This window comes from Oncorhynchus clarkii, chromosome 13 (assembly GCF_045791955.1).
Source record: "Oncorhynchus clarkii lewisi isolate Uvic-CL-2024 chromosome 13, UVic_Ocla_1.0, whole genome shotgun sequence".
Taxonomy (NCBI): domain Eukaryota; kingdom Metazoa; phylum Chordata; class Actinopteri; order Salmoniformes; family Salmonidae; genus Oncorhynchus; species Oncorhynchus clarkii.
The window spans coordinates 2,944,067-2,957,864 of NC_092159.1; the positions used below are offsets into that span (position 1 = coordinate 2,944,067).

General features: G+C 45.4%; 2 protein-coding genes across 2 annotated transcripts in view; one reads left to right on the top strand and one right to left on the bottom strand.

Moving 5' to 3' along the window:
- LOC139424288 (eukaryotic translation initiation factor 3 subunit B-like) overlaps positions 1 to 2,708 on the bottom strand; it is a 45,608-nt gene extending 42,900 nt beyond the window's left edge. The window contains exons 1-2 of the mRNA XM_071175983.1: positions 2,058 to 2,708; positions 997 to 1,198 (exon numbers count right to left, since the gene is read on the bottom strand). Of these exons, the coding sequence (XP_071032084.1) occupies positions 997 to 1,198; positions 2,058 to 2,157 (302 nt within the window). The 5' untranslated portion in view covers positions 2,158 to 2,708. The remainder of the gene's footprint in view (positions 1 to 996; positions 1,199 to 2,057) is intronic.
- LOC139424283 (BRCA1-associated ATM activator 1-like) overlaps positions 2,475 to 13,798 on the top strand; it is a 52,397-nt gene continuing 41,073 nt past the window's right edge. Inside the window, exons 1-4 of the mRNA XM_071175978.1 lie at positions 2,475 to 2,613; positions 2,856 to 2,997; positions 4,175 to 4,329; positions 5,141 to 5,288. Coding sequence (XP_071032079.1) covers positions 2,871 to 2,997; positions 4,175 to 4,329; positions 5,141 to 5,288 — 430 coding nt within the window. The 5' untranslated portion in view covers positions 2,475 to 2,613; positions 2,856 to 2,870. The remainder of the gene's footprint in view (positions 2,614 to 2,855; positions 2,998 to 4,174; positions 4,330 to 5,140; positions 5,289 to 13,798) is intronic.

Sequence of the window (13,798 nt, forward strand, 5' to 3'; positions counted from 1 at the left end):
GGAAGATGTACCTATAGAGATCAAACAATAAAACAAAGACTAAGCTCTTTGGTCCTTTAAATATTGTGCTATAAACTTGGAAAATAAACAAACGTGGCTGTGGCTGACAACATATATCTGTTTTCCCCCTAACATTAGGACTGTGTGTGTGTGTGTGTGTGTGTGTCTGCTAACATTGGGACCGTCTTCCTCAAGAAATGCAGTCTGTTTCATTTTCTTTCCTTCCTTAATACTTAGTATCATGACAACCCTGAACCCCTCCTACAGCCTCCCCGCACCCTCCTACAGCCTCCCCGCACCCTCCTACAGCCTACCCGCACCCTCCTACAGCCTCCCCGCACCCTCCTACAGCCTCCCCGCACCCTCCTACAGCCTCCCCGCACCCTCCTACAGCCTCCCCGCACCCTCCTACAGCCTCCCCGCACCCTCCTACAGCCTCCCCGCACCCTCCTACAGCCTCCCTGCACCCTCCTACAGCCTCCCTACACCCTCCCCGCACCCTCCTACAGCCTCCCTGAACCCTCCTACAGCCTCCCCGCACCCTCCTACAGCCTCCCCGCACCCTCCTACAGCCTCCCCGCACCCTCCTACAGCCTCCCTGCACCCTCCTACAGCCTCCCTACACCCTCCCCGCACCCTCCCTGAACCCTCCTACAGCCTCCCCGCACCCTCCTACAGCCTCCCTGCACCCTCCTACAGCCTCCCTGCACCCTCCTACAGCCTCCCTACACCCTCCCCGCACCCTCCTACAGCCTCCCTGCACCCTCCTACAGCCTCCCTACACCCTCCCCGCACCCTCCTACAGCCTTCCTGAACCCTCCTACAGCCACCCTCCTACAGCCTCCCTGAACCCTCCTACAGCCACCCTCCTACAGCCTCCCTGAACCCTCCTACAGCCACCCTCCTACAGCCTCCCTGCACCCTCCTACAGCCTCCCTGCACCCTCCTACAGCCTCCCTGCACCCTCCTACAGCCTCCCTGCACCCTACTTCTCACCCCTTAGTGAGTCCTTCAGGTCCGTCTATCGTGGGGTAGAACTCGTTGGTGATCTTGCCGAACTTGGAGAATATCTTGTGGATGACGTTCTTCAGTTTCTCCAGGCGCTCGGGGCCGACCTGGGGCACATTGTCCACGACAACCACAGAGTCTATCCCGTCTGCCTCCTGGGGCTTCTCCCGCAGCAGGTCACCCAGTAACTCTACAGGGGGAGGGGAGGGTAGATGGGGTGGACGAGGGTGAAGAACATGTTATTTGATGAGGTAGTTTGATCAAACCAGGGTTTTCCATATCATTGATAGTGTATAGACAAAGACAGGCCCCATGTAATAATAATGCCATTCAGCATACACTTTTATTCCAGAGCGACTCATGTGTGCATACATTTGTACATGTTTTACCAATTTACTGGCGACAATGTCACCTAAAATTAGCTCTGTTTTCCCCCCCAGAAAGTGAATTTACCATTTTTGCCACACCTGCTGAAAATTAAACTTGTGTAAAGGCTGTGAGGATGTAGTTTGGGCTTTGTTATAGTTTATAAAAACACACATCTGCATTCACTATTATCTGACAGCTGGTAGTTGAGGTTAGACGGTAAAACACTTGACGGCGGGGAGTCAAAATGTCCCGCTTCAACTAACAACTGGAAACAAAAAACAGTTAATGCTCACATTTGTTTACAATAAGAACATAGCTAACAAACCAAATGTTGTAAAATGTCACAGGCGAAGTAAATATTTCTCCTTTTGGTACGTCATCTGTATGGACAACTGAGTGAATCGGTATGAATGAATCCACTGTTAGCTTTTAGCAGCTACTGTAGCTAACTAATATTATCACTTAAAATTAACATCCCCCCCAAAAAGTCATCATTAACTGATCTTCACGTTGAACCTTCAAAATGTTTTAAATATTTCAATTATTTATGTACATTTCGGTTTATATGTCCATGTACTACATATGATGGCCTTGTAGCTGTCTACTATGTGTTAAAAACAACGTGCTAAGCGGCTCTCCAGGCCGCATTATAATCCGGCATCTTTCCTGCGTTTCCTCACCTTCATCGTCGACATCATCTTCAAAGTCTTCTGGGTCACTGAACGACGGTTCCTCCTCGTCGAAATCGACATCAACCGGCATATCCTCGGTGTCGTGCATTTAACAGGCTAAAGAAGTGTGTGTTAGTCGACGCTAAATCGGTGTAAAATGTAGATTTTGTGTATCACCATGTGCGATTTACGTGAAAATGGACGAATTGCGGGGAAACGTCGCGGAGGAGTTTAACTTCCGGTTTCGCGATATCACTACAGACACGTGTTAGTGTGTCGATAGGCTGCAGTGCGATGCGATGCCTTTTAGATTCAGTTTACCAGATTGTATGAGATCGGAGAAAATGCGCAGTTGCTGTTATTATTTTTTTTAAATCGATTTTTTTATGCACACACCTTGAATGGTCCTTCTTACTTTCCGTAGTGAGGGAATCCATGAACGCACGCTCCGGTAAAACGAAACACGGTTTCAGTCCCGCGAGATACTTTTCAGGCGATCGCTATCTATCAAGCTTCGTGAATTTGTCCCTAAATTGCTTCTCAGATATCTTCAACATATACCTAGGTACTGTAGTTATCATGCATTTGTCATTCAACTCAGTTGTTTTGTGTAGCTGACTTGGTTAACTTGATTACGAACGTGTTGCCATACAGTTCCTTACTTTATTTAGCTAGCTCTGGTCCAGGGCGGCACTGTGCTTTACTATTAGACTCAATGAACGCTTACTAAACGCCCTGGACCAGAGCTAGTAAACTACAATCTGTCTAAACTAAAGTCATATTCCCCCTCTTGGCTTTTCCCCATAGACACTTCTAAGCAGCATGGACAGTGAGTGCCTGGTGTTGTTGCCTCGGGTGTGCGCTGTACTAGCGGACCCCAGACAGTCCCTACCAGACGACACCAGCCTCGAGAAACTGCTGGACTGGTTCACTGGTCTCACCAAGGAGGGTGAGGAGACACACACACAGAGAGAAAGGTCTCACAAGCAAGAATAAGGAGGAGAGACTTCCTATATAATCTATCACACACACACAGTGAGGAGGAGAGACTTCCTATATAATCTATCACACACACAGCGAGGATGAGATTCTTATATAATCTCTCACACACAGCGAGGAGGAGAGACTTCCTATATAATCTCTCACACACACACAGCGAGGATGAGAGACTTCCTATATAATCTCACACACACATAGCGAGGATGAGAGACTTCCTATATAATCTCTCTCACACACAGCGCGAGGATGAGAGATTTCCTATATAATCTCACACACACACAGCGAGGATGAGAGACTTCCTATATAATCTCTCACACACACACAGCGAGGATGAGAGACTTCCTATATAATCTCACACACACACAGCGAGGATGAGAGACTTCCTATATAATCTCACACACACACAGCGAGGATGAGAGACTTCCTATATAATCTCACACACACACAGCGAGGATGAGAGACTTCCTATATAATCTCACACACACAGCGTGAGGATGAGAGACTTCCTATATAATCTCACACACACAGCGTGAGGATGAGAGACTACTGATACTTTACTGAATACTGGCCTTGTGGTTATAAGGTTATATTATTTATAAGGTTATATTATTGATAGGTTTATACACTTAGTTTATTTGACAATGTGTTACAGTACTGTTGGGCAGGAAAACAAGTTTGAGCCCAGCAGGCCACACCAGCTCTTTATGGATAGTGGCCACACCAGCTCTAAGCGATCATGACCTACACAAATGACCACCCTGCTATTCCCTACATAGGGAACTGTTGACCAGGTGTAACGGATGTGAAACGGCTAGCTTAGTTAGCGGTGCCGGCTAAATAGCGTTTCAATCGGTGGCGTCACTTTCTCTGAGACCTTGAAGTAGTAGTTCCCCTTTGCTCTGCAAGGGCCGCGGGCTTTTGTGGAGTGATGGGTAACGATGCTTCGAGGGGTGACTGTTGTTGATGTGTGCAGAGGGTCCCTGGTTCGCGCCCGGGTATGGGCGAGGGGACGGTCTAAAGTTATACTGTTACACAGGCATTATGGCACTGCAGTGCACTGTGGGAATGGGTTGCCATTTGGGACACAGACAATAATACCTAATAATACCTGTGGCGATGTTTTCCAGACCATGGCCTGGCCCTGTTGGAGTCCTGCCCCTGTCTGGTGGACTACATATCCACCGCGTGTCTGGACAAAACTACAGATCCCAGCATGCTTTCCTTCAGCCTCAAGCTTTCCGGCCTGCTGGCGGCCAGCCAGCACGGCTTCAACCTGCTGCAGGTGAACTGACTGACTGATAGATATATTCAATCCATCCAGGTAGTATTGCAGGGGTAGAAGGAAACGCACACGAATCAGATGTTATTGGTCACATACACATGGTTAGCAGATGTTATTGGTCACATACACATGGTTAGCAGATGTTATTGGTCACATACACATGGTTAGCAGATGTTAATGGTCACATACACCTGGTTAGCAGATGTTAATGTGAGTGTAGCGAAATGCTTGTGCTTCTAGTTCTGACTGTGCAGTAATATCTAACAAATTCACAACAACTACCAAATACACACAAATCTAAAGGGATGGAATAAGAATATGTACATATATATGGATGATAAAGAAGACAGAAACACATACAGTTCACATTAATCTCATATTCAGGCCCAACAGGTGTAGTCATTATGGCAATAGGATAGAGTCAGGTGTAGTCATTATGGTAATAGGGATAGTCTCAGGTGTAGTCATTATGGTAATAGGATAGTCAATATGGTAATAGGATAGTCAATATGGTAATAGGATAGTCAATATGGTAATAGGATAGTCAATATGGTAATATGGTAGTCAATATGGTAATAGGGTAGTCAATATGGTAATAGGATAGTCATTATGGTAATAGGATAGTCAATATGGTAATAGGATAGTCAATATGGTAATAGGATAGTCTCAGGTGGAAGTTTCACCATATTGCTTACACCAATCAAATCCTCTCCGCTCTCCACAAGTGCTTAGGGTTTAGGGTTCCGTTTGTGATTGGGCGTTGGACTGTCATCACCTCCTAGACATTCGTTATCTCTTCATCCCATCTCAGGATCGATCCATCCTGGGCGTGGCCTACGACAGCGAGCGATGGCAGGTGGCTGGCCTATGGGAGGATCCGAGCGTGCGGATTGGCTGGATCCATGGCCTGAGTAACATGATGCGCCACACACAGGCCTTCCACTTCCTGGATCAGGCTGGTAGGTATGCCGCAGCTGGCAACTCAGAAACCTCAGACTTCCGACTTCAAGTCCGTTACTGGGAACTGGTCATCCGACTCCAAATCCGAAGTCGGTAACTCGGGCATCTTTCTAGAGCTTCGATATTCCATCCTGAAGATCACCGACATCGTGATTTGAATGCGTTTTGTTCCCGAGTTCCCAGCTGTCATGAAAGCAACTATAGTACTATAGTAGTATACTATCTAGAGCAGCCTTTCTATGGGTTTCTATCAACAGTAGTACTATAGTAGTATACTATCTAGAGCAGCCTTTCTATGGGTTTCTATCAACAGTAGTACTATAGTAGTATACTATCTAGAGCAGCCTTTATATGGGTTTCTATCAACAGTAGTACTATAGTGGTATACTATCTAGAGCAGCCTTTCTATGGGTTTCTATCAACAGGTTACTATGGTAGTATACTATCTAGAGCAGCCTTTCTATGGGTTTCTATCAACAGTAGTACTATAGTAGTATACTATCTAGAGCAGCCTTTCTATGGGTTTCTATCAACAGTAGTACTATAGTAGTATACTATCTAGAGCAGCCTTTCTATGGGTTTCTATCAACAGTAGTACTACGGTAGTATACTATCTAGAGCAGCCTTTCTATGGGTTTCTATCAACAGTAGTACTATAGTAGTATACTATCTAGAGCAGCCTTTCTATGGGTTTCTATCAACAGTAGTACTACGGTAGTATACTATCTAGAGCAGCCTTTCTATGGGTTTCTATCAACAGTAGTACTATAGTAGTATACTATCTAGAGCAGCCTTTCTATGGGTTTCTATCAACAGTAGTACTATAGTAGTATACTATCTAGAGCAGTCTTTCTATGGGTTTCTATCAACAGGTTACTACGGTAGTATACTATCTAGAGCAGCCTTCCTATGGGTTTCTATCAACAGTAGTACTACGGTAGTATACTATCTAGAGCAGCCTTTCTATGGGTTTCTATCAACAGTAGTACTATAGTAGTATACTATCTAGAGCAGCCTTTCTATGGGTTTCTATCAACAGTAGTACTATAGTAGTATACTATCTAGAGCAGTCTTTCTATGGGTTTCTATCAACAGGTTACTACGGTAGTATACTATCTAGAGCAGCCTTTCTAAATCAAATCAAATCAAATCAAATTTTATTTGTCACATACACATGGTTAGCAGATGTTAATGCGAGTGTAGCGAAATGCTTGTGCTTCTAGTTCCGACAATGCAGTAATAACAAGTAATCTAACTAACAATTCCAAAACTACTGTCTTGTACACAGTGTGAGGGGATAAAGAATATGTACATAAGGATATATGAATGAGTGATGGTACAGAGCAGCATAGGCAGATACAGTAGATTGTATCGAGTACAGTATATACATATGAGATGAGTATGTAAACAAAGTGGCATAGTTAAAGTGGCTAGTGATACATGTATTACATAAGGATACAGTCGATGATATAGAGTACAGTATATACGTATGCATATGAGATGAATAATGTAGGGTAAGTAACATTATATAAGGTAGCATTGTTTAAAGTGGCTAGTGATATATTTACATCATTTCCCATAAATTCCCATTATTAAAGTGGCTGGAGTTGAGTCAGTGTCAGTGTGTTGGCAGCAGCCACTCAATGTTAGTGGTGGCTGTTTAACAGTCTGATAGCCTTGAGATAGAAGCTGTTTTTCAGTCTCTCGGTCCCAGCTTTGATGCACCTGTACTGACCTCGCCTTCTGGATGATAGCGGGGTGAACAGGCAGTGGCTCGGGTGGTTGATGTCCTTGATGATCTTTATGGCCTTCCTGTGACATCGGGTGGTGTAGGTGTCCTGGAGGGCAGGTAGTTTGCCCCCGGTGATGCGTTGTGCAGACCTCACTACCCTCTGGAGAGCCTTACGGTTGAGGGCGGAGCAGTTGCCGTACCAGGCGGTGATACAGCCCGCCAGGATGCTCTCGATTGTGCATCTGTAGAAGTTTGTGAGTGCTTTTGGTGACAAGCCAAATTTCTTCAGCCTCCTGAGGTTGAAGAGGCGCTGCTGCGCCTTCTTCACAATGCTGTCTGTGTGAGTGGACCAATTCAGTTTGTCTGTGATGTGTATGCCGAGGAACTTAAAACTTGCTACCCTCTCCACTACTGTTCCATCGATGTGGATAGGGGGGTGTTCCCTCTGCTGTTTCCTGAAGTCCACAATCATCTCCTTAGTTTTGTTGACGTTGAGTGTGAGGTTATTTTCCTGACACCACACTCCGAGGGCCCTCACCTCCTCCCTGTAGGCCGTCTCGTCGTTGTTGGTAATCAAGCCTACCACTGTTGTGTCGTCCGCAAACTTGATGATTGAGTTGGAGGCGTGCGTGGCCACGCAGTCGTGGGTGAACAGGGAGTACAGGAGAGGGCTCAGAACGCACCCTTGTGGGGCCCCAGTGTTGAGGATCAGCGGGGAGGAGATGTTGTTGCCTACCCTCACCACCTGGGGGCGGCCCGTCAGGAAGTCCAGTACCCAGTTGCACAGGGCGGCAATAGCGGCAATACTACCATAGGTTACTATGGTAGTATACTATCTAGAGCAGCCTTTCTATGGGTTTCTATCAACAGTAGTACTATAGTAGTATACTATCTAGAGCAGCCTTTCTATGGGTTTCTATCAACAGTAGTACTATAGTAGTATACTATCTAGAGCAGTCTTTCTATGGGTTTCTATCAACAGTAGTACTATAGTAGTATACTATCTAGAGCAGCCTTTCTATGGGTTTCTATCAACAGTAGTACTATAGTAGTATACTATCTAGAGCAGCCTTTCTATGGGTTTCTATCAACAGTAGTACTATAGTAGTATACTATCTAGAGCAGTCTTTCTATGGGTTTCTATCAACAGGTTACTACGGTAGTATACTATCTAGAGCAGCCTTTCTATGGGTTTCTATCAACAGTAGTACTACGGTAGTATACTATCTAGAGCAGCCTTTCTATGGATTTCTGTCCACGGGTTACTACGGTAGTATACAGGTAGTAGGATACGGTAGCAGTCTTTCTTAAAGTATGGGTTTCTGTCCACGGGTTACTACGGTAGTATACAGGTAGTAGGATACGGTAGCAGTCTTTCTTAAAGTATGGGTTTCTGTCCACGGGTTACTACGGTAGTATACAGGTAGTAGGATACGGTAGCAGTCTTTCTTAAAGTATGGGTTTCTGTCCACGGGTTACTACGGTAGTATACAGGTAGTAGGATACGGTAGCAGTCTTTCTTAAAGTATGGGTTTCTGTCCACGGGTTACTACGGTAGTATACAGGTAGTAGGATACGGTAGCAGTCTTTCTTAAAGTATGGGTTTCTGTCCACGGGTTACTACGGTAGTATACAGGTAGTAGGATACGGTAGCAGTCTTTCTTAAAGTATGGGTTTCTGTCCACGGGTTACTACGGTAGTATACAGGTAGTAGGATACGGTAGCAGTCTTTCTTAAAGTATGGGTTTCTGTCCACGGGTTAGCTGACAACGTCTCGAAAAACGAGGCGCTCTTCAAAGAGTCAGAATGCCATGTGTTGTTCTGGATGGTCGAATGGCACCAATGACAAGGAGCTGTCATGTGGGGAATCTGAAGTGGCTCATTTCAGTTCGTTTGATCTTGTTCTCAGGTGTGGGTTATTTTTTTGTGTTTTGCTAATATGGCAAAACAATAAATTTGCTAGCTAGCTAACCAACAACTGTAACAATGTATTTGAGACAAGTTCTCATTGTGCAACTTTATGTTTTCAATTAACATTGGAGATTAAATATTGTTTTCATGCTATCAATAATCTAAGCCAACCCTGTCTGTTTCCCCATAGTTGGGCATCCGTCGGTTTTGTTGCTAAACAACCAACCTGTCTATGTTAATGGTAGGTCTCGACATGTCAGAGTGACCTCAGTCGGGGTCTCAACATACTGTTGACAATTAGAATAGTAGAATACACATACTGTTGACAATTAGAATAGTAGAATCTGCATACTGTTGACAATTAGAATAGTAGAATCTGCATACTGTTGACAATTAGAATAGTAGAATCTGCATACTGTTGACAATTAGAATAGTAGAATACACCTACTGTTGACAATTAGAATAGTAGAATCTGCATACTGTTGACAATTAGAATAGTAGAATCTGCATACTGTTGACAATTAGAATAGTAGAATACACCTACTGTTGACAATTAGAATAGTAGAATCTGCATACTGTTGACAATTAGAATAGTAGAATCTGCATACTGTTGACAATTAGAATAGTAGAATCTGCATACTGTTGACAATTAGAATAGTAGAATACGCCTACTGTTGACAATTAGAATAGTAGAATCTGCATACTGTTGACAATTAGAATAGTAGAATACACCTACTGTTGACAATTAGAATAGTAGAATACACATACTGTTGACAATTAGAATAGTAGAATACACCTACTGTTGACAATTAGAATAGTAGAATACACATACTGTTGACAATTAGAATAGTAGAATACACCTACTGTTGACAATTAGAATAGTAGAATACACCTACTGTTGACAATTAGAATAGTAGAATACACATACTGTTGACAATTAGAATAGTAGAATACACCTACTGTTGACAATTAGAATATTAGAATACACATACTGTTGACAATTAGAATATTAGAATACACCTACTGTTGACAATTAGAATAGTAGAATACGCATAGCTGACTGTCCGTCTATGACGGAGGCTGGAGTCTGACCACTGGGCTGTACTCACTACCCTCTGTAGCGCCTTGCGGTCGGATGCTGAGCAGTTGCCATAGTAACATAACATACCAGGCGGTGATTCAGCCAGTCACGATGCTCTCAATGGTGCAGCTGTAGAACTTTGAGGATCTGATGGCCAAATCTGTTCAGTCTCCCGAGGGGGAAGAAGCGTTGTCTTGCTCTCTTCACGGCTGTGTAGGTGTGTGTGGACCATGATAGATCCTTAGTGATGTGGCGGTGTGGTGCCAAGGCATTTAACCTCTCTCTCAACATCAGCAAGACAAAGGAGCTGATCGTGGACGCCGAGGAACTTGAAGCTCTCGACCCTCTACAGCCCCCTCGATGTGAACGGGGGCGTGCTCGGCTCTCAGTTCCCTGTAGTCCACGATCAGCTCCTTTGTCTTGCTGATGTTGAGAGAGAGGTTGTTGCCTTGGCACCACACCGCCAGGTCTCTGACCTCCCTATAGGCTGTCTCATCGTCATCGGTGATCAGCACTGTCGCATCGTCTACAAACTTAATGATGGTGTTGGGAGTCATGGGTGAACAGGGAGTACAGGCGGGGACTAAGCATGCACCCCTGTCCCCCGTGCTCAGGGTCAGCGTGGCGGAAGAGTTGTTACCTACCCTTAACACCTGGGGGGGGGCGTCCCGTCAGGAAGTCCTGGCCCCCCCCGTCAGGAAGTCCAGGATCCAGTTGCAGAGGGAGGTGTTCAGTCCCAGAGTCCTTAGCTTAGTGATGAGCTTGGAGAGCACTATGGTGTTGAACGCTGAGCAGTAGTTAATGAACAGCATTCCCACATAGGTGTTCCTCTTGTCAAGGTGAGAAAGGGCAGTGTGAAGGGCGATTGAGATGCTTTTGGGAAACCGGGCCTTAAGGCGAATTTCATTGTTCGTACGAGCAACGTTACATCTCTGAATCTAAACGCCTCAGACCATAGAACAGCTAAGTATATATATATATATATATTATTACCTAGTACCCCTACACATCAACTACCTGGTACCCCTACACATCAACTACCTGGTACCCCTACACATCAACTACCTGGTACCCCTACACATCAACTACCTGGTACCCCTACACATCAACTACCTGGTACCTCAACACATCAACTACCTGGTACCCCTACACATCAACTACCTGGTACACATCAACTACCTAGTACCTCTACACATCAACTACCTGGTACCTCTACACATCAACTACCTGGTACCCCTACACATCAACTACCTAGTACCCCTACACATCAACTACCTGGTACCCCTACACATCAACTACCTAGTACCCCTACACATCAACTACCTAGTACCCCTACACATCAACTACCTGGTACCCCTACACATCAACTACCTGGTACACATCAACTACCTGGTACCCCTACACATCAACTACCTGGTACCCCTACACATCAACTACCTGGTACCCCTACACATCAACTACCTGGTACCCCTACACATCAACTACCTGGTACCCCTACACATCAACTACCTGGTACCCCTACACATCAACTACCTCGTACACATCAACTACCTAGTACCCCTACACATCAACTACCTGGTACCCCTACACATCAACTACCTAGTACCCCTACACATCAACTACCTAGTACCCCTACACATCAACTACCTGGTACCCCTACACATCAACTACCTGGTACACATCAACTACCTAGTACCCCTACACATCAACTACCTGGTACACATCAACTACCTAGTACCCCTACACATCAACTACCTGGTACACATCAACTACCTAGTACCTCTACACATCAACTACCTGGTACCCCTACACATCAACTACCTGGTACACATCAACTACCTGGTACCCCTACACATCAACTACCTAGTACCCCTACACATCAACTACCTGGTACACATCAACTACCTAGTACCCCTACACATCAACTATCTGGTACACATCAACTACCTAGTACCTCTACACATCAACTACCTGGTACCTCTACACATCAACTACCTGGTACCCCTACACATCAACTACCTAGTACCCCTACACATCAACTACCTGGTACCCCTACACATCAACTACCTGGTACCCCTACACATCAACTACCTAGTACCCCTACACATCAACTACCTGGTACCCCTACACATCAACTACCTGGTACCCCTACACATCAACTACCTAGTACCCCTACACATCAACTACCTGGTACACATCAACTACCTGGTACCCCTACACATCAACTACCTGGTACCCCTACACATCAACTACCTAGTACCCCTACACATCAACTACCTGGTACCCCTACACATCAACTACCTGGTACCCCTACACATCAACTACCTGGTACCCCTACACATCAACTACCTGGTACACATCAACTACCTAGTACCCCTACACATCAACTACCTCGTACCCCTACACATCAACTACCTGGTACACATCAACTACCTGGTACCCCTACACATCAACTACCTCGTACCCCTACACATCAACTACCTGGTACACATCAACTACCTGGTACACATCAACTACCTGGTACCCCTACACATCAACTACCTGGTACACATCAACTACCTGGTACCCCTACACATCAACTACCTAGTACCCCTACACATCAACTACCTGGTACCCCTACACATCAACTGCCTGGTACACATCAACTACCTGGTACCCCTACACATCAACTACCTAGTACCCATACACATCAACTACCTGGTACCCCTACACATCAACTACCTAGTACCCCTACACATCAACTACCTAGTACCCCTACACATCAACTACCTGGTACCCCTACACATCAACTACCTGGTACCCCTACACATCAACTACCTGGTACCCCTACACATCAACTACCTGGTACCCCTACACATCAACTACCTAGTACCCCTACACATCAACTACCTGGTACCCCTACACATCAACTACCTGGTACACATCAACTACCTGGTACCCCTACACATCAACTACCTAGTACCCCTACACATCAACTACCTGGTACCTCTACACATCAACTACCTGGTACCCCTACACATCAACTACCTGGTACACATCAACTACCTGGTACCCCTACACATCAACTACCTGGTACCCCTACACATCAACTACCTGGTACCCCTACACATCAACTACCTGGTACCCCTACACATCAACTACCTGGTACACATCAACTACCTAGTACCCCTACACATCAACTACCTAGTACACATCAACTACCTGGTACCCCTACACATCAACTACCTTGTACACATCAACTACCTGGTACCCCTACACATCAACTACCTAGTACCCCTACACATCAACTACCTGGTACCCCTACACATCAACTACCTAGTACCCCTACACATCAACTACCTGGTACCCCTACACATCAACTACCTGGTACACATCAACTACCTACACATCAACTACCTGGTACCCCTACACATCAACTACCTAGTACCCCTACACATCAACTACCTGGTACCCCTACACATCAACTACCTAGTACACATCAACTACCTGGTACCCCTACACATCAACTACCTGGTACCCCTACACATCAACTACCTGGTACCCCTACACATCAACTACCTGGTACCCCTACACATCAACTACCTGGTACCCCTACACATCAACTACCTGGTACCCCTACACATCAACTACCTGGTACCCCTACACATCAACTACCTGGTACCCCTACACATCAACTCAGTACTGGTACCCCTACACATCAACTACCTGTACACATCAACTACCTGGTACCCCTACACATCAACTACCTGGTACCCCTACACATCAACTACCTGGTACCCCTACAC